A 27,927-nucleotide genomic window follows, 5' to 3' on the forward strand; every position below is an offset into this window, starting at 1 on the left:
GCGTCGAAACGGCAAAACTTAAAAAAAATATTTTTGCATCAAAATATTTCTGAGTGAACAGTCTATAGGTCCACTTAGCAAAATAAATATTTTTCGCTACCGTTTAGTAGTAATAACGAAAAAACGTCATAGTTCGTAAGCGGTAAGAGGTAGCATGTCGGCACAGGGGAACGGGGAAAAGCTAAAAAAATTAAGGCATATGTTGAAGAAAAAAAATTTTGAAAAAAGTTGAAAACAAGGGAGAAAAGGGCAAAAGTTTCTAGTGTCCAAATGGTAAGAGATAGAATATCGGTTGTATACATCAAAACCTTCTTCTGGAACGAACGCATAAGTTTGCTCAAAAAAATCGATTCTGTCCACATCGACCTAGATACAGGAGCCATTTTTAGTTTTTTCAAGGTCGCTACGTAAAAATTTTTTCAGGTCGAAAAAAAGACCATCGAAAAAGGATTCGAATAAGCCCAACATGCAACACTTAAAAAAAAAAAAAAAAAAAAAAAAGCGAAATAAGATACTCGTGTAATTTATTCAGGTATAACCACTACTACTACAACTACTAACCCTTCTAACACTACAATACTTACAAAAAATATTATATGTATATATGTACATTATTAATTTATTAATTAATGCTTATCCTATAATTACCCCTACGACGATTCCCTACCACTACCACCACTACTACAAAAACTACTACTACAACTACTATTATAAATTTAAATACACTTCATTTTTGAGTACAGGTCCCTAACATTTACACTGTTCTCCCCCAGTTTCTTAATTTCCTTTTCAACGTCACTGCACCCCCTTTGCTCCTCCACTAGCTGTCTTTGTAATCGTGCAATATCCTTCGTTAACTGTTTAATGGTTTTCACATGCTTTTTCCTCCTGGTTATGAGCTCCTTCTGCCGCACCACACTTTGTCTTTCGACCTCCCTTAATTGGGCCCTAAACCCGGCCAAAAGTGCACCAGCACTTTTGACACCCTCAAACTCATCTGCTGAGTCGTCATCGGTCACTGATGACCCAGCAGGGGAGGAGGATGTCGCAGCATGATGGGCAGCAGGGGAGGAGGATGTCACAGCACGAAGGACAGCACCAGAGGCAGCAGGGGAGGAGTATGTCGTAGCACGACGGGCAGCACCAGCAGCAGCAGGGGAGGATGATGTCGCAGCACGAGGGGCAGCACCACCAGCAGCAGCAGGGGAGGAGGGTATCGCAGCCGGAGAGCTGGACCTTTCCTGTTCTGGAGTCCTTTCCTGTTCTGGAGTAGCTTCAGCGGGCGCCTCCGTTACCTGTTGCTCCTCCGACTCCATCTCTTCGCATATACTTCTCAATAAGTCCATGCATTTTCCTGGTCGCTCAATATCGAAAATACCTGGACTAAGATGGAGGGGCAGCGGAGACAGTTGCCGTTCTTCTTGGCTGGAGGTTGAGGCTGATGCTTCAGGCGAACGTAGTTTTCGGAGCTTTTTGAGGTCCTCCTCCGACAGATCATCTATCAACCTCAACGGTGGTGGTGATGGTTGTGGTGCTGGTGGTGGTGCTGGTGCTGCTGCAGCGAGCAAGGGGGGCTACAAAATAAATAAACATTCCTTAATTATTGTTTAAAAAAGAAAAAAACATTGCAATAATATTGAAAATATATATATGAAAAACAGATGAAAATAAAAAGACCTACCTGAATTACGATATCTTGCAAAATGTTAATTTTGGGCTTCTTTAAACTTAGTGAGTATTTCATCTTGATCGCTTTTAGTCACTGCTTTTAGTCACTGAACACACAAGAACTAATAATGACGCTTATGAGTCCCAATAGAAAATATATAGGAAAAATAATGCAGAATAAGGAAAAAATAAATTAGGTAGTAGGGTGAAATGCCAGATCAGCAATTTATTATGTCCATATATGGACATTTAGAAGATTGATATATTTCAAGGTCATGAAAAAACTATTTCCGTGAGAAATGCAATTCGGCACTTTTCGTGAAACATACAAATCAGCAATTTGTTGCATTTTCTTGAAGACGTGCTCTTCTCGGAAATTAAGTCTTCAAGGTTATGAAAAAACCTATTTCCGTGAGAAATGCAATTCAGCAATTCTGTAAACACGTGCTCTCCTCGGAAATTAAGAGTTCAAGGTCATCAAAAAACTATTTCCGTGAGAAATGCAATTCAGCAATTTTATGCGCTTCGAGGTTTGTCTCCATCGATGCTCTCGAAAGAAACACAAATCAGCATTTTTTTTTTTGTTTTTTGTGTCTATAAGAAGGTGCGTTTCTATAAAAGTAGGTCCCAATGTCCTACTATTACAATCATTATCATGAATATGACAAAAATTGAAGCAAACCATACACGATCGTTTCTTAAACAAAAATCAATGACTTCCTTTGAACTGCGACTGCTCTTAGTATTTTCTATTATTAACCAATTGGAAAATTGGTAATTTTCTTCTTCGGTTTTTATCTTGTACGTCAAATGATTCTGCATTGTTATATTTTTCGCATAGAAAAGATGATGATAACTGGCTTCGATTAGATTGATCGGTGTCATTTTTTCCCAACATTCTTTTTCGTACGTCTGAATATACAGCAGACTTATATTTGAAGTGTTGTAGAGATACAAATTGTTTTCAACAAGCACACTTAATAGTATTATCACACTTTGCTAGGTAGAAACATCTTAGACTTATCTTCTTGTACACGTTGATACTCGTAGGGAAGAAGTTTTTAGAGGTGGTAAATGATGGTGGTAGGGTAATAGCGATAGAAATAACAAATTATTGTTTTCTTATTTATTTGTTAAATGTCGCATGGTAGGCGTTTAAGGCTGTTCTGTCTAAAAACAGGGACCTATCTAACTTTGGGACATAGGTCCCTGAGAATTCGTTGTCCCAGTTTTCCACTTGCGGTGGTGTTGTCGGTGGTTCGTTGAACCACTTTGATGGTGGTAGGGGTGGTGTAGATGGTCTGGGAAGTGCAGTCTCCCAGAGTTTTCGCTCCCTTTCCCAGGCATCTCGGTGGCATTTGAAAATATGCTTCCTCAACCTATTCTCTAAAAGCCTGTGGCTGGCATCATAAGGGCAGATAACAAATTTCTCTATGCAGAAAAACAAATTTTTTTAGAACTTTAAATACTACAAAAAAAAAATATATATAAGCTTACCCATTTCTGTCGTTAATTAATTATTATGTTATGTACTTGCAGGATACTTATTAATCTCTTCTTGTGTGTGATCTTTAATTTATACACTATATTAATCCCCACCCCTACATTTTCCCCCCATTTTTATTACAGTATAGATTTTCTTGAGAACTCTAAAGTTGATGATTCAGTTGCTTTCCTCATGTTTCATTTTTCGCTGACTTGAATTTATTTTTTACGATCACGTTTTCAACTAAAAGTTGCAAGTTTTAACTTGCAAATTAATTCACATATAAACAAGAAACTAGTCAACGAGAAATAGTAGTGTTTTTGTTTTCTGCTGTGGTGAGCAAGTTTCACGACAAAAAAATGAAATCACAAGAATCAGTGACGGCTATATGTAAAAACTCTCTTAAGCTAATTCATGAATACATAAGTAAAATCAAAACAATCGAAGAAACTAAACATTTTTTAGTTTATATCAATACCAGTATTAGAATAATTAGAAAAGCACTCAAATGTAAAATCCATCGAGAAAATATATTGGAAAACGCGAATTCCTTAGAAACAAGTTTGGCATATTTGAAATTTTATCGCCTAAAGCTTTTAAATAAGAAAAAACAATTATCTATAAAAACTGGTGAAGGCTATATTAAACAGGTGGCTAATGTAACATGGCAGGATGTCGAATCCTGTTTTCAACAACGAATTCGTACAGGATTTATAAGTAACCACCACATTAAAGATCCTGTTCAGTTTTTTCGACAATCTTTTAAATGCTTTATGTTTAGAATTAAAAAAGAACGGAAAAACTCAATGCTTAAGGTAAATGTAATTTTTTCGGCAAATTTTATTCAACCGCACTCTGGTGAAACAGACATTAAAACATTTTCAACAAAAAATCAACACATTGATCAATACACAAATTTAAAGGAATGGTACGAAGAAAACGTCATTGATAAAATCATGAAAAAATTGGAGGAATTTGCAGAAAAGGATTCCGGTTGGGCGTTGTATGAAATTTTGGGATTGAAAATTAACATAAATAAATACGACCCAATTAAATTCGGCTATTCAACTTTTGTATCCACGCCAGATTTTATAAAAAAAAAACATGCAATAATTAATGTACAAAATAATGATGAATATTGTTTTCTTTGGGCCATAGTTTCGGCTTTATTCCCTACCGATAAACATTCAGACCGAAAATCATCGTATCCTCATTTCAAAAATGTGTTGAAATATGATAATTTAGACTTCCCAATCACAATTAAAGACATTCAAAAATTTGAGGAACTCAACAATCTTGCCATTAATTTATACTGCATCGAGAAGAAAAAAATTTTACCTTGTCGTTTAAGCACTAGATTTTCAAATTCTTATAAAACAATTAATTTGCTTATGCTACCCGCTGAAAGACAAATACAAAATACTAATAACAGTAATGATAACTTTGAAGATCAACAATTGCTCTATCATTTCGTATGGATAAAAAATTTGTCAGCTCTTTTAGCTACGCAACTTTCCCTCCATAAATGTAAATTTCATATATGCGAAAGATGCTTAAACTATTTCACCACCGAGGAATTGCTCCAAAAACATAAAACTTCATGCCAGAGTATTAATAAATATTCCATAAGACTGCCAACAGAAAACGAAAATTACTTGTATTTTCAAAATTATAGACATCAAGAAAAAGTACCTTTTACTATTTATGCAGATCTCGAGAGTATTCTTCTTGATTGTACCAAACCGCATATGTCCACCACGAATAAGACCGAAACTTATCAAAAACATATTGCGCACAGCATTGCTTACTATTTTCACTGCTCATATGATAATTCATTTTCTAAATTTCGTTTGTATCGAGGTAAAAATTGCATTCAATGGTTCGTTCAGGAGTTACATCGAATGGCTCATTTTTGCAACGATAAATTTCAGAACGTTATTTCCATGGAAACATTAACTACGGAAGAACGTGAGCAGTTTGAATCCTCCCAAATATGTCATATATGTAAAAAAGGATTTTCGGAAAATAACATAAAAGTACGCGATCATAGTCATTTAACTGGAATGTATAGAGGCGCTGCCCATCAAAGTTGTAATTTAAATTATAAAGATATTTGTGTTATACCTGTGGTCTTTCATAATATGAGTGGATATGATGCCCATTTTTTTATTAAAGAACTTTCAAATTCAATAAAAGGTGATATTAAGTTACTTCCCATTAACAAAGAAAGATATATCTCGTTTACTAAATTTGTCGAAGACACGAAAGTTAGTTTACGGTTTATTGATTCTTTCAGATTTATGCCACATAGTTTAGACAAACTTTCCTCCAATTTAGATAATTCTCAGAAAATTATTACGTTGGCAAATTGTAATAATATGAAAGAATTTGATTTGTTAAACAGAAAGGGAGTGTTTCCTTACGATTATATAAACTCCTGGGAGAAACTACTTGAAACAAAATTGCCCGATAAGGAGGATTTCTATAGTCGCTTATACGATGAAAATATTAAATATGAAGATTATTCCCATGCTACCAATGTATGGAATACTTTTAATATTCATACATTAGGAGAATATTCTGATTTATATTTAAAAACTGATGTGCTTCTTCTAGCCGATGTATTTGAAGCTTTTCGAACTACTTGTTTAAATACTTATCAACTTGATCCGTTGCATTATTATACTGCTCCGGGCCTAACATTTGATGCTATGTTAAAAACAACAGAAATTAAACTAGAACTTTTAACGGATATAGATAAAGTTCTTTTTGTAGAAAGAGGTATTAGAGGTGGAGTTTCGCAGTGTTCCAATAGATACGGTAAAGCCAATAACAAATACATGTCAAAAGAAGAATATGATCCTTCGAAAGATAGTACCTATTTAATGTATTTTGATGTTAACAACCTTTACGGAGCGGCAATGTCTCAATATTTACCGTATGGAGAATTTGAGTTTGTAGAAAATTTCAATATAGCTGATATCTTAGATACCCCAGAAAATTCAGCAATCGGTTATATTATTGAATGCGATTTAGATTATCCAATAGATTTACATGAAATACATAGTGATTTACCATTAGCTCCAGAGCATATGATACCGCCCATTTCAAGATCTAAACTTAAGAAGTTATTGTTGACTTTATATCCCAAGAAAAATTATATTATTCATTATCGGAATTTAAAAATGTATACAAAATTTGGTATGAAAATAAAATGTGTACATCGTGTTATGAAATTCAAACAATCTGCGTGGTTAAAGGAATATATAGATTTAAATACAAAACTTAGGCAGCAAGCAAAGAACGATTTTGAAAAAGATTTTTTTAAATTAATGATTAATGCTATTTATGGTAAATGCATGGAAAATGTAAGAAAACATCGCGATATTCGATTGGTTAGTAAATGGGAGGGAAGATGGGGAGTTCGTTCTCTTATATCTAAACCAAATTTTCACAGTTCTGTTGTATTTGATGATGATTCAGCAATAATCGAAATGAGTAAACTAGAAATATTTTTGAATAAACCAATTTATGTTGGTTTTTGCATTTTAGATATTTCTAAAACTTTTCTCTATGAATTTCATTATGACTATATTAAGGAAACATTTAAAAATAATGCTAAGTTACTTTACACCGACACTGACAGCCTAATTTATGAATTTCACGTAGACGATATATACAAATATATTAAGAAAGATTCACATCGATTTGATACTTCTGACTATGATTTATATAATATTTATGGTATAGAACTCAAAAATAAGAAAGTGCCAGGTTTAATGAAAGATGAAAATAACGGTAAGATTATGCTAGAATTTGTGGGTCTCAGATCTAAAATGTACGCATATAGAATTGCAAGTGACGATTTCAATAAAAAATTAGTTAAAAAATCCAAAGGTAGTACAAAAGCATCACTTAAAACAATAACGTTTGAAAATTACAAAGAATGTTTATTTAATAATCGAAGTTACGAAAAATCACAAAGACTCATCAAGTCCAAACATCATACTGTTTACACAGTAAAACAAGAAAAAGTAGTTCTCAGCCCCAATGATGATAAAAGGATTGTCACAAGATTTGCAACGGATACGAAACCTTGGGGATATCATATTTCGCACGTAAGTTAAAAAAAGTGGGGATTGTCATATATAAGCAATTAAATTTCACAGATGATTTATTCGATGTTGGCTATTTCATTATTACAACAATGTCTGACTTGAGACAATTTGTTGATTTACAAGCATTTTGTGCATCCGAAAGTGTGTACAAAACATATCTTAAAGCCGCTGCGAGTGATCGAACGAAATTAAATTTATTCCTTCATCTCATCGATAAAAAAGATTTTATTGTACCGGACGAAGTGTTTAAATGGATTGCCGAAAGTGAAAGTGATTTTTATACACTTGACATTTGTATTCTGCTACAAAGAAAGCAATGTGTCGATGGTTACATTGATGCATTCCTACATGTATGCGAAAGAGACCAAATTGAAAATTTAAATTATGCTGCTTTGGAGTTTTTGATGACCACCAACTATTTGGACAATACTCTAACGTATAAATGTTTTATTTATAAATTATTGAGTGATAATCGCTGGCAGAATCTTGGAGATATATTCTATCCTGTTGAGAATATCCGGAAAAATTATCGAAGGATCGACCAGTGCGTGGATGAATTTATGTGTCGGGCTGCGTATTTGGCAAACCATAAAGCGCTCAGTACTTTCTATGAGTCTTTAGCAATAATAAATTACGATTCTTTCGCATTTCAACCTTCTCAAAATCAGGAGCATCGAAGAATTTTCAACTGGATCAAAAAGAACATTGTCAAAGGAGAAGCCAATCCTGAAATATCATTAGGATGGACTGAGGGACCTGATTCAACAAAATGGCCCTCGATTAAGTTAGATGATTATAAGAAAACTTTACATGTAATTTCTGGTAACCATGAATAAAACACACACACACAGAAATGGGTTATATGTAGTTTTATTTACCCTCAAACATAATAATACAATAACAGATGAAATTATTTACAACACTCTGACGACATCTTGTGCAGGGATGTATTTTACCATTCGGTCGTGAAGAATAAGACAGTAGGCTGTAGTATCTGCAGGAATACCAGATATCGTCTCAAACCACATAAAAGTGATTGTAACGGGGCCTCTCTTCAAAAAGCAAGGGTGGGGATTAATATGGTGTATAAATTAACGATCACACACACACACACACACACACACACACACACAAACGAATTGATAAGTATCTTGCAAGTACATAAGATAATACTTAACAGCAGAAATGGGTAAGGTTATATATTTTTGTTGTAGTATGTGAAGTTCTAAAAACTTTTTTTTTCTGTATAGAAAAATTTATCATTTGTCCTTATAATGCCAGCCACAGGCTGTTAGAGAAGAGGCTGAGAAAACATATTTTCAACTGTCATCGGGATGTCTGGGAGAGGGAGAGAAAACTCTGGGAGGCTGAACTTCCCCTATGGATATTTACTTCGATAGGAGCACTTATTTTTGTAATCGTATTTTGTGTGTTACTTTATTTAGTATTAATTTGTTTCAGTTATTTTAGCAAACAGAATACTCAAACAAATGTATAATTCAATAAAACAATTAGCTAGTTTTGATTGTTTTATTTAATATCCTTCAACATGTTAATCTAAGAGCATCAACGCTACAATTCAATACAATAATAATGAGTTATTTCATATGTTTCAAAGTATTTGTCCAGCAGCACGATATGAGTCATCATGATCCACCACCACAGTATAGGCTGACATAGCCAAACTGTTTGGCTCGAATTGTAACTTCTTTTCCTTTAGTCTTTCCTTATATTTGGTGATGCGATCTTTTTTTTCTACCTTGTTAAAATTCACGTCTGTTAATTTCCATTCTACCAGAACAGGACTTCCTCTTCTTGGAAAGTGTATTGCCACTTTACAAACGTTTAAGTCAAACGATTTAAGGATACTTAAGATTCTGGCTTCCAATGATAATTGAGGACGAGATTCAATAAAAATTATATTAAATATAAATGATTCAAAATCCAAATAACAGCAGGGCCATTTGGATTGATAGAGATAGCTTGAGATGCGACTGCCGGCGCAATTATCTCTCATCCACTCTTGTATATTTTCATTAATTTCGACGTAAATATCAATGTCTGTATAAGAAGACGTCCGGTCCAAGAGGAATGCGCCACATCCACCAGCCATGAAAGTTCTGCACGATGAAAATTTTTGACGTAACAAACATTCGACTCCGTGGATGATACTGCGTTTTTCTTTATTCAATGAATTTATATCAAGATGTCGAGAAATAAAACTTTTGTTTTTTAATGAGAACATGTCTAATGTGTAAACTCAAGTCACATCCTTATAGAAACGCACCTTCTTATATACACGAAAAAAAAAAAATGCAACTTTTAGTTGAAAACGTGATCGTAAAAAATAAATTCAAGTCAGCGAAAAATGAAACATGAGGAAAGCAACTGAATCATCAACTTTAGAGTTCTCAAGAAAATCTATACTGTAATAAAAATGGGGGGAAAATGTAGGGGTGGGGATTAATATAGTGTATAAATTAAAGATCACACACAAGAAGAGATTAATAAGTATCCTGCAAGTACATAACATAATAATTAATTAACGACAGAAATGGGTAAGCTTATATATATATTTTTTTTTGTAGTATTTAAAGTTCTAAAAAAATTTGTTTTTCTGCATAGAGAAATTTGTTATCTGCCCTTATGATGCCAGCCACAGGCTTTTAGAGAATAGGTTGAGGAAGCATATTTTCAAATGCCACCGAGATGCCTGGGAAAGGGAGCGAAAACTCTGGGAGACTGCACTTCCCAGACCATCTACACCACCCCTACCACCATCAAAGTGGTTCAACGAACCACCGACAACACCACCGCAAGTGGAAAACTGGGACAACGAATTCTCAGGGACCTATGTCCCAAAGTTAGATAGGTCCCTGTTTTTAGACAGAACAGCCTTAAACGCCTACCATGCGACATTTAACAAATAAATAAGAAAACAATAATTTGTTATTTCTATCGCTATTACCCTACCACCATCATTTACCACCTCTAAAAACTTCTTCCCTACGAGTATCAACGTGTACAAGAAGATAAGTCTAAGATGTTTCTACCTAGCAAAGTGTGATAATACTATTAAGTGTGCTTGTTGAAAACAATTTGTATCTCTACAACACTTCAAATATAAGTCTGCTGTATATTCAGACGTACGAAAAAGAATGTTGGGAAAAAATGACACCGATCAATCTAATCGAAGCCAGTTATCATCATCTTTTCTATGCGAAAAATATAACAATGCAGAATCATTTGACGTACAAGATAAAAACCGAAGAAGAAAATTACCAATTTTCCAATTGGTTAATAATAGAAAATACTAAGAGCAGTCGCAGTTCAAAGGAAGTCATTGATTTTTGTTTAAGAAACGATCGTGTATGGTTTGCTTCAATTTTTGTCATATTCATGATAATGATTGTAATAGTAGGACATTGGGACCTACTTTTATAGAAACGCACCTTCTTATAGACACAAAAAACAAAAAAAAAAAAATGCTGATTTGTGTTTCTTTCGAGAGCATCGATGGAGACAAACCTCGAAGCGCATAAAATTGCTGAATTGCATTTCTCACGGAAATAGTTTTTTGATGACCTTGAACTCTTAATTTCCGAGGAGAGCACGTGTTTACAGAATTGCTGAATTGCATTTCTCACGGAAATAGGTTTTTTCATAACCTTGAAGACTTAATTTCCGAGAAGAGCACGTCTTCAAGAAAATGCAACAAATTGCTGATTTGTATGTTTCACGAAAAGTGCCGAATTGCATTTCTCACGGAAATAGTTTTTTCATGACCTTGAAATATATCAATCTTCTAAATGTCCATATATGGACATAATAAATTGCTGATCTGGCATTTCACCCTACTACCTAATTTATTTTTTCCTTATTCTGCATTATTTTTCCTATATATTTTCTATTGGGACTCATAAGCGTCATTATTAGTTCTTGTGTGTTCAGTGACTAAAAGCAGTGACTAAAAGCGATCAAGATGAAATACTCACTAAGTTTAAAGAAGCCCAAAATTAACATTTTGCAAGATATCGTAATTCAGGTAGGTCTTTTTATTTTCATCTGTTTTTCATATATATATTTTCAATATTATTGCAATGTTTTTTTCTTTTTTAAACAATAATTAAGGAATGTTTATTTATTTTGTAGCCCCCCTTGCTCGCTGCAGCAGCACCAGCACCACCACCAGCACCACAACCATCACCACCACCGTTGAGGTTGATAGATGATCTGTCGGAGGAGGACCTCAAAAAGCTCCGAAAACTACGTTCGCCTGAAGCATCAGCCTCAACCTCCAGCCAAGAAGAACGGCAACTGTCTCCGCTGCCCCTCCATCTTAGTCCAGGTATTTTCGATATTGAGCGACCAGGAAAATGCATGGACTTATTGAGAAGTATATGCGAAGAGATGGAGTCGGAGGAGCAACAGGTAACGGAGGCGCCCGCTGAAGCTACTCCAGAACAGGAAAGGACTCCAGAACAGGAAAGGTCCAGCTCTCCGGCTGCGATACCCTCCTCCCCTGCTGCTGCTGGTGGTGCTGCCCCTCGTGCTGCGACATCATCCTCCCCTGCTGCTGCTGGTGCTGCCCGTCGTGCTACGACATACTCCTCCCCTGCTGCCTCTGGTGCTGTCCTTCGTGCTGTGACATCCTCCTCCCCTGCTGCCCATCATGCTGCGACATCCTCCTCCCCTGCTGGGTCATCAGTGACCGATGACGACTCAGCAGATGAGTTTGAGGGTGTCAAAAGTGCTGGTGCACTTTTGGCCGGGTTTAGGGCCCAATTAAGGGAGGTCGAAAGACAAAGTGTGGTGCGGCAGAAGGAGCTCATAACCAGGAGGAAAAAGCATGTGAAAACCATTAAACAGTTAACGAAGGATATTGCACGATTACAAAGACAGCTAGTGGAGGAGCAAAGGGGGTGCAGTGACGTTGAAAAGGAAATTAAGAAACTGGGGGAGAACAGTGTAAATGTTAGGGACCTGTACTCAAAAATGAAGTGTATTTAAATTTATAATAGTAGTTGTAGTAGTAGTTTTTGTAGTAGTGGTGGTAGTGGTAGGGAATCGTCGTAGGGGTAATTATAGGATAAGCATTAATTAATAAATTAATAATGTACATATATACATATAATATTTTTTGTAAGTATTGTAGTGTTAGAAGGGTTAGTAGTTGTAGTAGTAGTGGTTATACCTGAATAAATTACACGAGTATCTTATTTCGCTTTTTTTTTTTTTTTTTTTTTTTTAAGTGTTGCATGTTGGGCTTATTCGAATCCTTTTTCGATGGTCTTTTTTTCGACCTGAAAAAATTTTTACGTAGCGACCTTGAAAAAACTAAAAATGGCTCCTGTATCTAGGTCGATGTGGACAGAATCGATTTTTTTGAGCAAACTTATGCGTTCGTTCCAGAAGAAGGTTTTGATGTATACAACCGATATTCTATCTCTTACCATTTGGACACTAGAAACTTTTGCCCTTTTCTCCCTTGTTTTCAACTTTTTTCAAAATTTTTTTTCTTCAACATATGCCTTAATTTTTTTAGCTTTTCCCCGTTCCCCTGTGCCGACATGCTACCTCTTACCGCTTACGAACTATGACGTTTTTTCGTTATTACTACTAAACGGTAGCGAAAAATATTTATTTTGCTAAGTGGACCTATAGACTGTTCACTCAGAAATATTTTGATGCAAAAATATTTTTTTTAAGTTTTGCCGTTTCGACGCTACAAACTTTTGCCCTTTTCACCGCCATGTTGCAAGTTAGCTGAAAAACGTCGAAGGGGATGTATACGACACGTATTTTTGGATCTTTTTTGTCCTATACACGAACCTTCTATCTCTTACCGTTTTCGAGTAACAAAGTTTTTTTCTATTTGAACGGTAAACACACCTATGACTCATATTTATTTTTGGTTACGGTAAGCTAGTAGTTCATGAGGATGCATTTTTTTATGGAAAAACAAACTTTTCAAAATTTCGATAAATTTTTTTGGAGATTTTTTATTTTCAATTTTTCTTTATATCCTTTGGGTTTTTTTAACTTTTTTTTTCATCAAAACTTCTAATTTGCTTCCCTACTGCTCAAGGAAATCTTTTTTTCTAATTCTGACAACCTTTTTTGACGAACATTTTTTGATCCCAAACTCAAATTTTCACATATTTAATTACATGGACCTATTGACTATTCATCCGAAAATATTTTGACACAAAAAACAAATTTTTAACTAATTCCGTTTGGTCACCACAAACTTTTGCCCTTTTCTCCGAAATGCTAAACTCAAACTAAAAACCGTCGACACAGGTGCATGTGTTTCGTATTTTAGGAACTTTTTTGTCCTTTGCACGAACCTCATATCTCTTACCGTCTTCGAGTAAAACATTTTTTTTTTATATTTAAACAATTATTGAACCTCTAACCCACATTTATTTTTACACAAATGTGTCATTAGTTTATAGGGATGCATTTTTATTTTTTTAACAAACTTTCTGCCCTTTGGCACCCTCAAGCGATAATTCTTTTTTTTAATATTTCCGAATACGTCCCTGTCTATTGAAGATAAGAGCGTCCAGTTCCGTAAGAATTTGCTGAAACAGCATCGCGTTATTTAATTCTGTGTTGTAATAATGACGGGCGGCGTGTTTCGGTTTATGAATTTTACCGTGAAAGATTTGGGAAAAAGGTGGTTTTGTTGCACTAAATAGTGGCTTCTGTGATGTGTGCGTGTATATGAATGTTTTCGAGGGACAACGGATAATTTAATTGCCTGTTTTCAATGTCGTAAGCAAACATTTTTTAATTTTAAACAACACACATTTGATATTTTATTCTAATAATAACGGACGTGTTTTGCATAATTATTTTTACGTTGAACTGATTGTAACGTACGAGATTTCGAGTGCAAAGAAACTTAAATCGGCGGAAAGTTGCTGATGAACATTTATTTATTAAGAAAATAACAGGAATTTTATCGGAACAAACACGGCTTTTATTCGTTGCGGTTATTCGCAATTAAATAATTTTATATGAGACTGGGGAAAATAATACACCAAACGAAATAAACAATATTTATTATAATTTCAATTACAACTTAAGATTACACAAACAAGTTCGTACTTTATACATTTTAAGCAACTAATAAGTTTTAAATTTAAATCTAATTTAGGACGCAGTGGTTTAACCGCAATGTGCACAGTTATTTAACTGATTTTCTTTGCTGAATAATTTTCAATTCTGAATCCAATTTTTCGATTGTTTCTCTAAATTTTCGTTTCTTCTCCATCATTTTTTCGATTAAGGGCTTTATTTGCAATTCGAAACGTTCCACATTCATTTGAAATCTTTTAACATCGTATAACCAAGTATTAATTCGGCTTTCTTTATCATTTATTAAGAAAATAACCGGAACTTTGTCGAAACAAACACGTCTGTTATTCATGACGGTTTGCAATCAAATATTTTTTACATGAGACTGGGGAAAATAATACACCGAACGAATTAAATAATATTTATTATAATTTCTATTACAGCTTAAGATTGTTCAATTTAGTCCTTATTTCATACATTTTAATTGCTTCTTTTAAATAACTAATTCGTTTTAAGTGTAATTCTAATCTACGATGAAGCAGTCTAACTGCACTTGATTTGTTTTCCACATGAACCAATGCCTTCTTCATTCTTCGATAAATTCGATATTGATGGTTCGACCGATCGGACCTCTATTTACCAAGTACAATTTCAAGCCGTTCACGATCTTCTGGTTCAGATCGCTGATCACTGAGTCGGTGAATTTTTCGGTAAATCTCTGTGGAAGTATCGTTCTAGACTCTTCAAGTTCCACAAATATCTTGTCACCGTACTTTGTAGACAGTTTACTAAAATTTTTTGTTAAAAATTTTTTATTTTCTTCTAAAGTTTTCGCACTCACAAAAGCTTGCAAGTGAGACTCTTTATTCAAGGTAGAAATGAAAGATGACATTTCAACTTTACAAAGTGTTAAATAATTGAATTCAAAAAACTAATTAATTCCTACAGACGAATCCATCGACTTTTATACAAGTATAAAACGGAAGTGGGGATGCGAGATTGCGTCCGAGATCCCTCCCCGACCTAAACGAAAAGAGGGGATAGATCTCGAGACGAACGAGGGCAATAAACGACCAAGGTCGTGCAACGACTAGGTCAATGATCGCCCGATGAAAAGTAATGGGGGAGCTGGACCAGCTGGCAAGGACAGCCACGTGCAACGACAAGGTCGACAACAAATGAAAGGTCAATGACCGCTCGATGAAAAGTAATGGGGGAGCTGGACCAGTTTGACCTCATTTGACCTGGTCTAGAACCCCCACTATATAACTACTCTGAGTCGATTCTGCATGCTTTAAGTGTGTTTGGTGGCTCAGAACCATCAAAAAACGTTGAAATATAGTTCAAATTCAATAAAAATCGACAAAAATACAGTTTCTAGCTAAAATTTGATGGTTTCGTTGCACTTTCCGAGCCCGTAGGGTATCTGATTGGCTTAAAAGTACAAGAAAACACTTCAAAAGTGACGTTTCTGAAGAATTTTAACAGTTTTCTTGTATCTACGAACGCCAGAATGCATAAAATTGACCTAAACGTCTCCTTTTCCTATTCTGAGTCGATTCTGCATGCTTTAAGTGTGTTTGGTGGCTCAGAACCATCAAAAAACGTTGAAATATAGTTCAAATTCAATAAAAATCGACAAAAATACAGTTTCTAGCTAAAATTTGATGGTTTCGTTGCACTTTCCGAGCCCGTAGGGTATCTGATTGGCTTAAAAGTACAAGAAAACACTTCAAAAGTGACGTTTCTGAAGAATTTTAACAGTTTTCTTGTATCTACGAACGCCAGAATGCATAAAATTGACCTAAACGTCTCCTTTTCCTATTCTGAGTCGATTCTGCATGCTTTAAGTGTGTTTGGTGGCTCAGAACCATCAAAAAACGTTGAAATATAGTTCAAATTCAATAAAAATCGACAAAAATACAGTTTCTAGCTAAAATTTGATGGTTTCGTTGCACTTTCCGAGCCCGTAGGGTATCTGATTGGCTTAAAAGTACAAGAAAACACTTCAAAAGTGACGTTTCTGAAGAATTTTAACAGTTTTCTTGTATCTACGAACGCCAGAATGCATAAAATTGACCTAAACGTCTCCTTTTCCTATTCTGAGTCGATTCTGCATGCTTTAAGTGTGTTTGGTGGCTCAGAACCATCAAAAAACGTTGAAATATAGTTCAAATTCAATAAAAATCGACAAAAATACAGTTTCTAGCTAAAATTTGATGGTTTCGTTGCACTTTCCGAGCCCGTAGGGTATCTGATTGGCTTAAAAGTACAAGAAAACACTTCAAAAGTGACGTTTCTGAAGAATTTTAACAGTTTTCTTGTATCTACGAACGCCAGAATGCATAAAATTGACCTAAACGTCTCCTTTTCCTATTCTGAGTCGATTCTGCATGCTTTAAGTGTGTTTGGTGGCTCAGAACCATCAAAAAACGTTGAAATATAGTTCAAATTCAATAAAAATCGACAAAAATACAGTTTCTAGCTAAAATTTGATGGTTTCGTTGCACTTTCCGAGCCCGTAGGGTATCTGATTGGCTTAAAAGTACAAGAAAACACTTCAAAAGTGACGTTTCTGAAGAATTTTAACAGTTTTCTTGTATCTACGAACGCCAGAATGCATAAAATTAACCTAAACGTCTCCTTTTACTATTCTGAGTCGATTCTGCATGCTTTAAGTGTGTTTGGTGGCTCAGAACCATCAAAAAACGTTGAAATATAGTTCAAATTCAATAAAAATCGACAAAAATACAGTTTCTAGCTAAAATTTGATGGTTTCGTTGCACTTTCCGAGCCCGTTGGGTATCTGATTGGCTTAAAAGTACAAGAAAACACTTCAAAAGTGACGTTTCTGAAGAATTTTAACAGTTTTCTTGTATCTACGAACGCCAGAATGCATAAAATTGACCTAAACTTCTCCTTTTCCTATTCTGAGTCGATTCTTCATGCTTTAAGTGTGTTTGGTGGCTCAGAACCATCAAAAAACGTTGAAATATAGTTCAAATTCAATAAAAATCGACAAAAATACAGTTTCTAGCTAAAATTTGATGGTTTCGTTGCACTTTCCGAGCCCGTAGGGTATCTGATTGGCTTAAAAGTACAAGAAAACACTTCAAAAGTGACGTTTCTGAAGAATTTTAACAGTTTTCTTGTATCTAGGAACGCCAGAATGCATAAAATTGACCTAAACGTCTCCTTTTCCTATTCTGAGTCGATTCTGCATGCTTTAAGTGTGTTTGGTGGCTCAGAACCATCAAAAAACGTTGAAATATAGTTCAAATTCAATAAAAATCGACAAAAATACAGTTTCTAGCTAAAATTTGATGGTTTCGTTGCACTTTCCGAGCCCGTAGGGTATCTGATTGGCTTAAAAGTACAAGAAAACACTTCAAAAGTGACGTTTCTGAAGAATTTTAACAGTTTTCTTGTATCTACGAACGCCAGAATGCATAAAATTGACCTAAACGTCTCCTTTTACTATTCTGAGTCGATTCTGCATGCTTTAAGTGTGTTTGGTGGCTCAGAACCATCAAAAAACGTTGAATTATAGTTCAAATTCAATAAAAATCGACAAAAATACAGTTTCTAGCTAAAATTTGATGGTTTCGTTGCACTTTCCGAGCCCGTAGGGTATCTGATTGGCTTAAAAGTACAAGAAAACACTTCAAAAGTGACGTTTCTGAAGAATTTTAACAGTTTTCTTGTATCTACGAACGCCAGAATGCATAAAATTGACCTAAACGTCTCCTTTTCCTATTCTGAGTCGATTCTGCATGCTTTAAGTGTGTTTGGTGGCTCAGAACCATCAAAAAACGTTGAAATATAGTTCAAATTCAATAAAAATCGACAAAAATACAGTTTCTAGCTAAAATTTGATGGTTTCGTTGCACTTTCCGAGCCCGTTGGGTATCTGATTGGCTTAAAAGTACAAGAAAACACTTCAAAAGTGACGTTTCTGAAGAATTTTAACAGTTTTCTTGTATCTACGAACGCCAGAATGCATAAAATTGACCTAAACGTCTCCTTTTCCTATTCTGAGTCGATTCTGCATGCTTTAAGTGTGTTTGGTGGCTCAGAACCATCAAAAAACGTTGAAATATAGTTCAAATTCAATAAAAATCGACAAAAATACAGTTTCTAGCTAAAATTTGATGGTTTCGTTGCACTTTCCGAGCCCGTAGGGTATCTGATTGGCTTAAAAGTACAAGAAAACACTTCAAAAGTGACGTTTCTGAAGAATTTTAACAGTTTTCTTGTATCTACGAACGCCAGAATGCATAAAATTGACCTAAACGTCTCCTTTTCCTATTCTGAGTCGATTCTGCATGCTTTAAGTGTGTTTGGTGGCTCAGAACCATCAAAAAACGTTGAAATATAGTTCAAATTCAATAAAAATCGACAAAAATACAGTTTCTAGCTAAAATTTGATGGTTTCGTTGCACTTTCCGAGCCCGTAGGGTATCTGATTGGCTTAAAAGTACAAGAAAACACTTCAAAAGTGACGTTTCTGAAGAATTTTAACAGTTTTCTTGTATCTACGAACGCCAGAATGCATAAAATTGACCTAAACGTCTCCTTTTCCTATTCTGAGTCGATTCTGCATGCTTTAAGTGTGTTTGGTGGCTCAGAACCATCAAAAAACGTTGAAATATAGTTCAAATTCAATAAAAATCGACAAAAATACAGTTTCTAGCTAAAATTTGATGGTTTCGTTGCACTTTCCGAGCCCGTAGGGTATCTGATTGGCTTAAAAGTACAAGAAAACACTTCAAAAGTGACGTTTCTGAAGAATTTTAACAGTTTTCTTGTATCTACGAACGCCAGAATGCATAAAATTGACCTAAACGTCTCCTTTTCCTATTCTGAGTCGATTCTGCATGCTTTAAGTGTGTTTGGTGGCTCAGAACCATCAAAAAACGTTGAAATATAGTTCAAATTCAATAAAAATCGACAAAAATACAGTTTCTAGCTAAAATTTGATGGTTTCGTTGCACTTTCCGAGCCCGTAGGGTATCTGATTGGCTTAAAAGTTCAAGAAAACACTTCAAAAGTGACGTTTCTGAAGAATTTTAACAGTTTTCTTGTATCTACGAACGCCAGAATGCATAAAATTGACCTAAACGTCTCCTTTTCCTATTCTGAGTCGATTCTGCATGCTTTAAGTGTGTTTGGTGGCTCAGAACCATCAAAAAACGTTGAAATATAGTTCAAATTCAATAAAAATCGACAAAAATACAGTTTCTAGCTAAAATTTGATGGTTCCGTTGCACTTTCCGAGCCCATAGGGTATCTGATTGGCTTAAAAGTACAAGAAAACACTTCAAAAGTGACGTTTCTGAAGAATTTTAACAGTTTTCTTGTATCTACGAACGCCAGAATGCATAAAATTGACCTAAACGTCTCCTTTTCCTATTCTGAGTCGATTCTGCATGCTTTAAGTGTGTTTGGTGGCTCAGAACCATCAAAAAACGTTGAAATATAGTTCAAATTCAATAAAAATCGACAAAAATACAGTTTCTAGCTAAAATTTGATGGTTTCGTTGCACTTTCCGAGCCCGTAGGGTATCTGATTGGCTTAAAAGTACAAGAAAACACTTCAAAAGTGACGTTTCTGAAGAATTTTAACAGTTTTCTTGTATCTACGAACGCCAGAATGCATAAAATTGACCTAAACGTCTCCTTTTCCTATTCTGAGTCGATTCTGCATGCTTTAAGTGTGTTTGGTGGCTCAGAACCATCAAAAAACGTTGAAATATAGTTCAAATTCAATAAAAATCGACAAAAATACAGTTTCTAGCTAAAATTTGATGGTTTCGTTGCACTTTCCGAGCCCGTAGGGTATCTGATTGGCTTAAAAGTACAAGAAAACACTTCAAAAGTGACGTTTCTGAAGAATTTTAACAGTTTTCTTGTATCTACGAACGCCAGAATGCATAAAATTGACCTAAACTTCTCCTTTTCCTATTCTGAGTCGATTCTTCATGCTTTAAGTGTGTTTGGTGGCTCAGAACCATCAAAAAACGTTGAAATATAGTTCAAATTCAATAAAAATCGACAAAAATACAGTTTCTAGCTAAAATTTGATGGTTTCGTTGCACTTTCCGAGCCCGTAGGGTATCTGATTGGCTTAAAAGTACAAGAAAACACTTCAAAAGTGACGTTTCTGAAGAATTTTAACAGTTTTCTTGTATCTACGAACGCCAGAATGCATAAAATTGACCTAAACGTCTCCTTTTCCTATTCTGAGTCGATTCTGCATGCTTTAAGTGTGTTTGGTGGCTCAGAACCATCAAAAAACGTTGAAATATAGTTCAAATTCAATAAAAATCGACAAAAATACAGTTTCTAGCTAAAATTTGATGGTTTCGTTGCACTTTCCGAGCCCGTAGGGTATCTGATTGGCTTAAAAGTACAAGAAAACACTTCAAAAGTGACGTTTCTGAAGAATTTTAACAGTTTTCTTGTATCTACGAACGCCAGAATGCATAAAATTGACCTAAACGTCTCCTTTTACTATTCTGAGTCGATTCTGCATGCTTTAAGTGTGTTTGGTGGCTCAGAACCATCAAAAAACGTTGAAATATAGTTCAAATTCAATAAAAATCGACAAAAATACAGTTTCTAGCTAAAATTTGATGGTTTCGTTGCACTCTCCGAGCCCGTTGGGTATCTGATTGGCTTAAAAGTACAAGAAAACACTTCAAAAGTGACGTTTCTGAAGAATTTTAACAGTTTTCTTGTATCTACGAACGCCAGAATGCATAAAATTGACCTAAACTTCTCCTTTTCCTATTCTGAGTCGATTCTTCATGCTTTAAGTGTGTTTGGTGGCTCAGAACCATCAAAAAACGTTGAAATATAGTTCAAATTCAATAAAATTCGACAAAAATACAGTTTCTAGCTAAAATTTGATGGTTTCGTTGCACTTTCCGAGCCCGTCGGGTATCTGATTGGCTTAAAAGTACAAGAAAACACTTCAAAAGTGACGTTTCTGAAGAATTTTAACAGTTTTCTTGTATCTACGAACGCCAGAATGCATAAAATTGACCTAAACGTCTCCTTTTCCTATTCTGAGTCGATTCTGCATGCTTTAAGTGTGTTTGGTGGCTCAGAACCATCAAAAAACGTTGAAATATAGTTCAAATTCAATAAAAATCGACAAAAATACAGTTTCTAGCTAAAATTTGATGGTTTCGTTGCACTTTCCGAGCCCGTAGGGTATCTGATTGGCTTAAAAGTACAAGAAAACACTTCAAAAGTGACGTTTCTGAAGAATTTTAACAGTTTTCTTGTATCTACGAACGCCAGAATGCATAAAATTGACCTAAACGTCTCCTTTTCCTACTTTGAGTCGATTCTGCATGCTTTAAGTGTGTTTGGTGGCTCAGAACCATCAAAAAACGTTGAAATATAGTTCAAATTCAATAAAAATCGACAAAAATACAGTTTCTAGCTAAAATTTGATGGTTTCGTTGCACTTTCCGAGCCCGTTGGGTATCTGATTGGCTTAAAAGTACAAGAAAACACTTCAAAAGTGACGTTTCTGAAGAATTTTAACAGTTTTCTTGTATCTACGAACGCCAGAATGCATAAAATTGACCTAAACGTCTTCTTTTACTATTCTGAGTCGATTCTGCATGCTTTAAGTGTGTTTGGTGGCTCAGAACCATCAAAAAACGTTGAAATATAGTTCAAATTCAATAAAAATCGACAAAAATACAGTTTCTAGCTAAAATTTGATGGTTTCGTTGCACTTTCCGAGCCCGTAGGGTATCTGATTGGCTTAAAAGTACAAGAAAACACTTCAAAAGTGACGTTTCTGAAGAATTTTAACAGTTTTCTTGTATCTACGAACGCCAGAATGCATAAAATTGACCTAAACGTCTCCTTTTCCTATTCTGAGTCGATTCTGCATGCTTTAAGTGTGTTTGGTGGCTCAGAACCATCAAAAAACGTTGAAATATAGTTCAAATTCAATAAAAATCGACAAAAATACAGTTTCTAGCTAAAATTTGATGGTTTCGTTGCACTTTCCGAGCCCGTAGGGTATCTGATTGGCTTAAAAGTACAAGAAAACACTTCAAAAGTGACGTTTCTGAAGAATTTTAACAGTTTTCTTGTATCTACGAACGCCAGAATGCATAAAATTGACCTAAACGTCTCCTTTTCCTATTCTGAGTCGATTCTGCATGCTTTAAGTGTGTTTGGTGGCTCAGAACCATCAAAAAACGTTGAAATATAGTTCAAATTCAATAAAAATCGACAAAAATACAGTTTCTAGCTAAAATTTGATGGTTTCGTTGCACTTTCCGAGCCCGTAGGGTATCTGATTGGCTTAAAAGTACAAGAAAACACTTCAAAAGTGACGTTTCTGAAGAATTTTAACAGTTTTCTTGTATCTACGAACGCCAGAATGCATAAAATTGACCTAAACGTCTCCTTTTCCTATTCTGAGTCGATTCTGCATGCTTTAAGTGTGTTTGGTGGCTCAGAACCATCAAAAAACGTTGAAATATAGTTCAAATTCAATAAAAATCGACAAAAATACAGTTTCTAGCTAAAATTTGATGGTTTCGTTGCACTTTCCGAGCCCGTAGGGTATCTGATTGGCTTAAAAGTACAAGAAAACACTTCAAAAGTGACGTTTCTGAAGAATTTTAACAGTTTTCTTGTATCTACGAACGCCAGAATGCATAAAATTGACCTAAACGTCTCCTTTTCCTATTCTGAGTCGATTCTGCATGCTTTAAGTGTGTTTGGTGGCTCAGAACCATCAAAAAACGTTGAAATATAGTTCAAATTCAATAAAAATCGACTAAAATACAGTTTCTAGCTAAAATTTGATGGTTTCGTTGCACTTTCCGAGCCCGTTGGGTATCTGATTGGCTTAAAAGTACAAGAAAACACTTCAAAAGTGACGTTTCTGAAGAATTTTAACAGTTTTCTTGTATCTACGAACGCCAGAATGCATAAAATTGACCTAAACGTCTCCTTTTCCTATTCTGAGTCGATTCTGCATGCTTTAAGTGTGTTTGGAGGCTCAGAACCATCAAAAAACGTTGAAATATAGTTCAAATTCAATAAAAATCGACAAAAATACAGTTTCTAGCTAAAATTTGATGGTTTCGTTGCACTTTCCGAGCCCGTAGGGTATCTGATTGGCTTAAAAGTACAAGAAAACACTTCAAAAGTGACGTTTCTGAAGAATTTTAACAGTTTTCTTGTATCTACGAACGCCAGAATGCATAAAATTGACCTAAACGTCTCCTTTTCCTATTCTGAGTCGATTCTGCATGCTTTAAGTGTGTTTGGTGGCTCAGAACCATCAAAAAACGTTGAAATATAGTTCAAATTCAATAAAAATCGACAAAAATACAGTTTCTAGCTAAAATTTGATGGTTTCGTTGCACTTTCCGAGCCCGTAGGGTATCTGATTGGCTTAAAAGTACAAGAAAACACTTCAAAAGTGACGTTTCTGAAGAATTTTAACAGTTTTCTTGTATCTACGAACGCCAGAATGCATAAAATTGACCTAAACGTCTCCTTTTCCTATTCTGAGTCGATTCTGCATGCTTTAAGTGTGTTTGGTGGCTTAGAACCATCAAAAAACGTTGAAATATAGTTCAAATTCAATAAAAATCGTCAAAAATACAGTTTCTAGCTAAAATTTGATGGTTTCGTTGCACTTTCCGTGCCCGTAGGGTATCTGATTGGCTTAAAAGTACAAGAAAACACTTCAAAAGTGACGTTTCTGAAGAATTTTATCAGTTTTCTTGTATCTACGAACGCCAGAATGCATAAAATTGACCTAAACGTCTCCTTTTCCTATTCTGAGTCGATTCTGCATGCTTTAAGTGTGTTTGGTGGCTCAGAACCATCAAAAAACGTTGAAATATAGTTCAAATTCAATAAAAATCGACAAAAATACAGTTTCTAGCTAAAATTTGATGGTTTCGTTGCACTTTCCGAGCCCGTAGGGTATTTGATTGGCTTAAAAGTACAAGAAAACACTTCAAAAGTGACGTTTCTGAAGAATTTTAACAGTTTTCTTGTATCTACGAACGCCAGAATGCATAAAATTGACCTAAACGTCTCCTTTTCCTATTCTGAGTCGATTCTGCATGCTTTAAGTGTGTTTGGTGGCTCAGAACCATCAAAAAACGTTGAAATATAGTTCAAATTCAATAAAAATCGACAAAAATACAGTTTCTAGCTAAAATTTGATGGTTTCGTTGCACTTTCCGAGCCCGTAGGGTATCTGATTGGCTTAAAAGTACAAGAAAACACTTCAAAAGTGACGTTTCTGAAGAATTTTAACAGTTTTCTTGTATCTACGAACGCCAGAATGCTTAAAATTGACCTAAACGTCTCCTTTTCCTATTCTGAGTCGATTCTGCATGCTTTAAGTGTGTTTGGTGGCTCAGAACCATCAAAAAACGTTGAAATATAGTTCAAATTCAATAAAAATCGACAAAAATACAGTTTCTAGCTAAAATTTGATGGTTTCGTTGCACTTTCCGAGCCCGTAGGGTATCTGATTGGCTTAAAAGTACAAGAAAACACTTCAAAAGTGACGTTTCTGAAGAATTTTAACAGTTTTCTTGTATCTACGAACGCCAGAATGCATAAAATTGACCTAAACGTCTCCTTTTCCTATTCTGAGTCGATTCTGCATGCTTTAAGTGTGTTTGGTGGCTCAGAACCATCAAAAAACGTTGAAATATAGTTCAAATTCAATAAAAATCGACAAAAATACAGTTTCTAGCTAAAATTTGATGGTTTCGTTGCACTTTCCGAGCCCGTAGGGTATCTGATTGGCTTAAAAGTACAAGAAAACACTTCAAAAGTGACGTTTCTGAAGAATTTTAACAGTTTTCTTGTATCTACGAACGCCAGAATGCATAAAATTGACCTAAACGTCTCCTTTTCCTATTCTGAGTCGATTCTGCATGCTTTAAGTGTGTTTGGTGGCTCAGAACCATCAAAAAACGTTGAAATATAGTTCTAATTCAATAAAAATCGACAAAAATACAGTTTCTAGCTAAAATTTGATGGTTTCGTTGCACTTTCCGAGCCCGTAGGGTATCTGATTGGCTTAAAAGTACAAGAAAACACTTCAAAAGTGACGTTTCTGAAGAATTTTAACAGTTTTCTTGTATCTACGAACGCCAGAATGCATAAAATTAACCTAAACGTCTCCTTTTCCTATTCTGAGTCGATTCTGCATGCTTTAAGTGTGTTTGGTGGCTCAGAACCATCAAAAAACGTTGAAATATAGTTCAAATTCAATAAAAATCGACAAAAATACAGTTTCTAGCTAAAATTTGATGGTTTCGTTGCACTTTCCGAGCCCGTAGGGTATCTGATTGGCTTAAAAGTACAAGAAAACACTTCAAAAGTGACGTTTCTGAAGAATTTTAACAGTTTTCTTGTATCTACGAACGCCAGAATGCATAAAATTGACCTAAACGTCTCCTTTTCCTATTCTGAGTCGATTCTGCATGCTTTAAGTGTGTTTGGTGGCTCAGAACCATCAAAAAACGTTGAAATATAGTTCAAATTCAATAAAACTCGACAAAAATACAGTTTCTAGCTGAAATTTGATGGTTTCGTTGCACTTTCCGAGCCCGTAGGGTATCTGATTGGCTTAAAAGTACAAGAAGACACTTCAAAAGTGACGTTTCTGAAGAATTTTAACAGTTTTCTTGTATCTACGAACGCCAGAATGCATAAAATTGACCTAAACGTCTCCTTTTCCTATTCTGAGTCGATTCTGCATGCTTTAAGTGTGTTTGGTGGCTCAGAACCATCAAAAAACGTTGAAATATAGTTCAAATTCAATAAAAATCGACAAAAATACAGTTTCTAGCTAAAATTTGATGGTTTCGTTGCACTTTCCGAGCCCGTAGGGTATCTAATTGGCTTAAAAGTACAAGAAAACACTTCAAAAGTGACGTTTCTGAAGAATTTTAACAGTTTTCTTGTATCTACGAACGCCAGAATGCATAAAATTGACCTAAACGTCTCCTTTTCCTATTCTGAGTCGATTCTGCATGCTTTAAGTGTGTTTGGTGGCTCAGAACCATCAAAAAACGTTGAAATATAGTTCAAATTCAATAAAAATCGACAAAAATACAGTTTCTAGCTAAAATTTGATGGTTTCGTTGCACTTTCCGAGCCCGTAGGGTATCTGATTGGCTTAAAAGTACAAGAAAACACTTCAAAAGTGACGTTTCTGAAGAATTTTAACAGTTTTCTTGTATCTACGAACGCCAGAATGCATAAAATTAACCTAAACGTCTCCTTTTCCTATTCTGAGTCGATTCTGCATGCTTTAAGTGTGTTTGGTGGCTCAGAACCATCAAAAAACGTTGAAATATAGTTCAAATTCAATAAAAATCGACAAAAATACAGTTTCTAGCTAAAATTTGATGGTTTCGTTGCACTTTCCGAGCCCGTAGGGTATCTGATTGGCTTAAAAGTACAAGAAAACACTTCAAAAGTGACGTTTCTGAAGAATTTTAACAGTTTTCTTGTATCTACGAACGCCAGAATGCATAAAATTGACCTAAACGTCTCCTTTTCCTATTCTGAGTCGATTCTGCATGCTTTAAGTGTGTTTGGTGGCTCAGAACCATCAAAAAACGTTGAAATATAGTTCAAATTCAATAAAAATCGACAAAAATACAGTTTCTAGCTAAAATTTGATGGTCTCGTTGCACTTTCCGAGCCCGTAGGGTATCTGATTGGCTTAAAAGTACAAGAAAACACTTCAAAAGTGACGTTTCTGAAGAATTTTAACAGTTTTCTTGTATCTACGAACGCCAGAATGCATAAAATTGACCTAAACGTCTCCTTTTCCTATTCTGAGTCGATTCTGCATGCTTTAAGTGTGTTTGGTGGCTCAGAACCATCAAAAAACGTTGAAATATAGTTCAAATTCAATAAAAATCGACAAAAATACAGTTTCTAGCTAAAATTTGATGGTTTCGTTGCACTTTCCGAGCCCGTTGGATATCTGATTGGCTTAAAAGTACAAGAAAACACTTCAAAAGTGATGTTTCTGAAGAATTTTAACAGTTTTCTTGTATCTACGAACGCCAGAATGCATAAAATTGACCTAAACGTCTCCTTTTCCTATTCTGAGTCGATTCTGCATGCTTTAAGTGTGTTTGGTGGCTCAGAACCATCAAAAAACGTTGAAATATAGTTCAAATTCAATAAAAATCGACAAAAATACAGTTTCTAGCTAAAATTTGATGGTTTCGTTGCACTTTCCGAGCCCATAGGGTATCTGATTGGCTTAAAAGTACAAGAAAACACTTCAAAAGTGACGTTTCTGAAGAATTTTAACAGTTTTCTTGTATCTACGAACGCCAGAATGCATAAAATTGACCTAAACGTCTCCTTTTCCTATTCTGAGTCGATTCTGCATGCTTTAAGTGTGTTTGGTGGCTCAGAACCATCAAAAAACGTTGAAATATAGTTCAAATTCAATAAAAATCGACAAAAATACAGTTTCTAGCTAAAATTTGATGGTTTCGTTGCACTTTCCGAGCCCGTAGGGTA

General features: G+C 35.1%; 2 protein-coding genes across 2 annotated transcripts; one reads left to right on the forward strand and one right to left on the reverse strand.

The window, feature by feature from the left end:
• Window positions 1-716: 716 nt before the first annotated feature.
• On the reverse strand, window positions 717-1,744 carry LOC135120734 (protein CIST1-like). The gene is made up of 2 exons (XM_064045068.1): window positions 1,682-1,744; window positions 717-1,574 (listed from the first exon to the last, which is right to left on the reverse strand). The coding sequence occupies exons 1-2, from the start codon at window positions 1,742-1,744 to the stop codon at window positions 717-719; spliced, it is 921 nt and encodes a 306-aa protein (XP_063901138.1).
• Window positions 1,745-11,254: 9,510 nt separating this feature from the next.
• LOC135120735 (protein CIST1-like) lies at window positions 11,255-12,282 on the forward strand. The gene is made up of 2 exons (XM_064045069.1): window positions 11,255-11,317; window positions 11,425-12,282. Exons 1-2 carry the CDS (start codon window positions 11,255-11,257, stop codon window positions 12,280-12,282), a joined length of 921 nt encoding a protein of 306 aa, XP_063901139.1.
• Window positions 12,283-27,927: the final 15,645 nt, after the last annotated feature.

Source organism: Zophobas morio, unplaced genomic scaffold (assembly GCF_036711695.1).
Source record: "Zophobas morio isolate AGI-343-1 ecotype UQ-CSIRO unplaced genomic scaffold, CSIRO_AGI_Zmor_V1 ptg000415l, whole genome shotgun sequence".
NCBI classification, from domain to species: Eukaryota; Metazoa; Arthropoda; class Insecta; order Coleoptera; family Tenebrionidae; genus Zophobas; species Zophobas morio.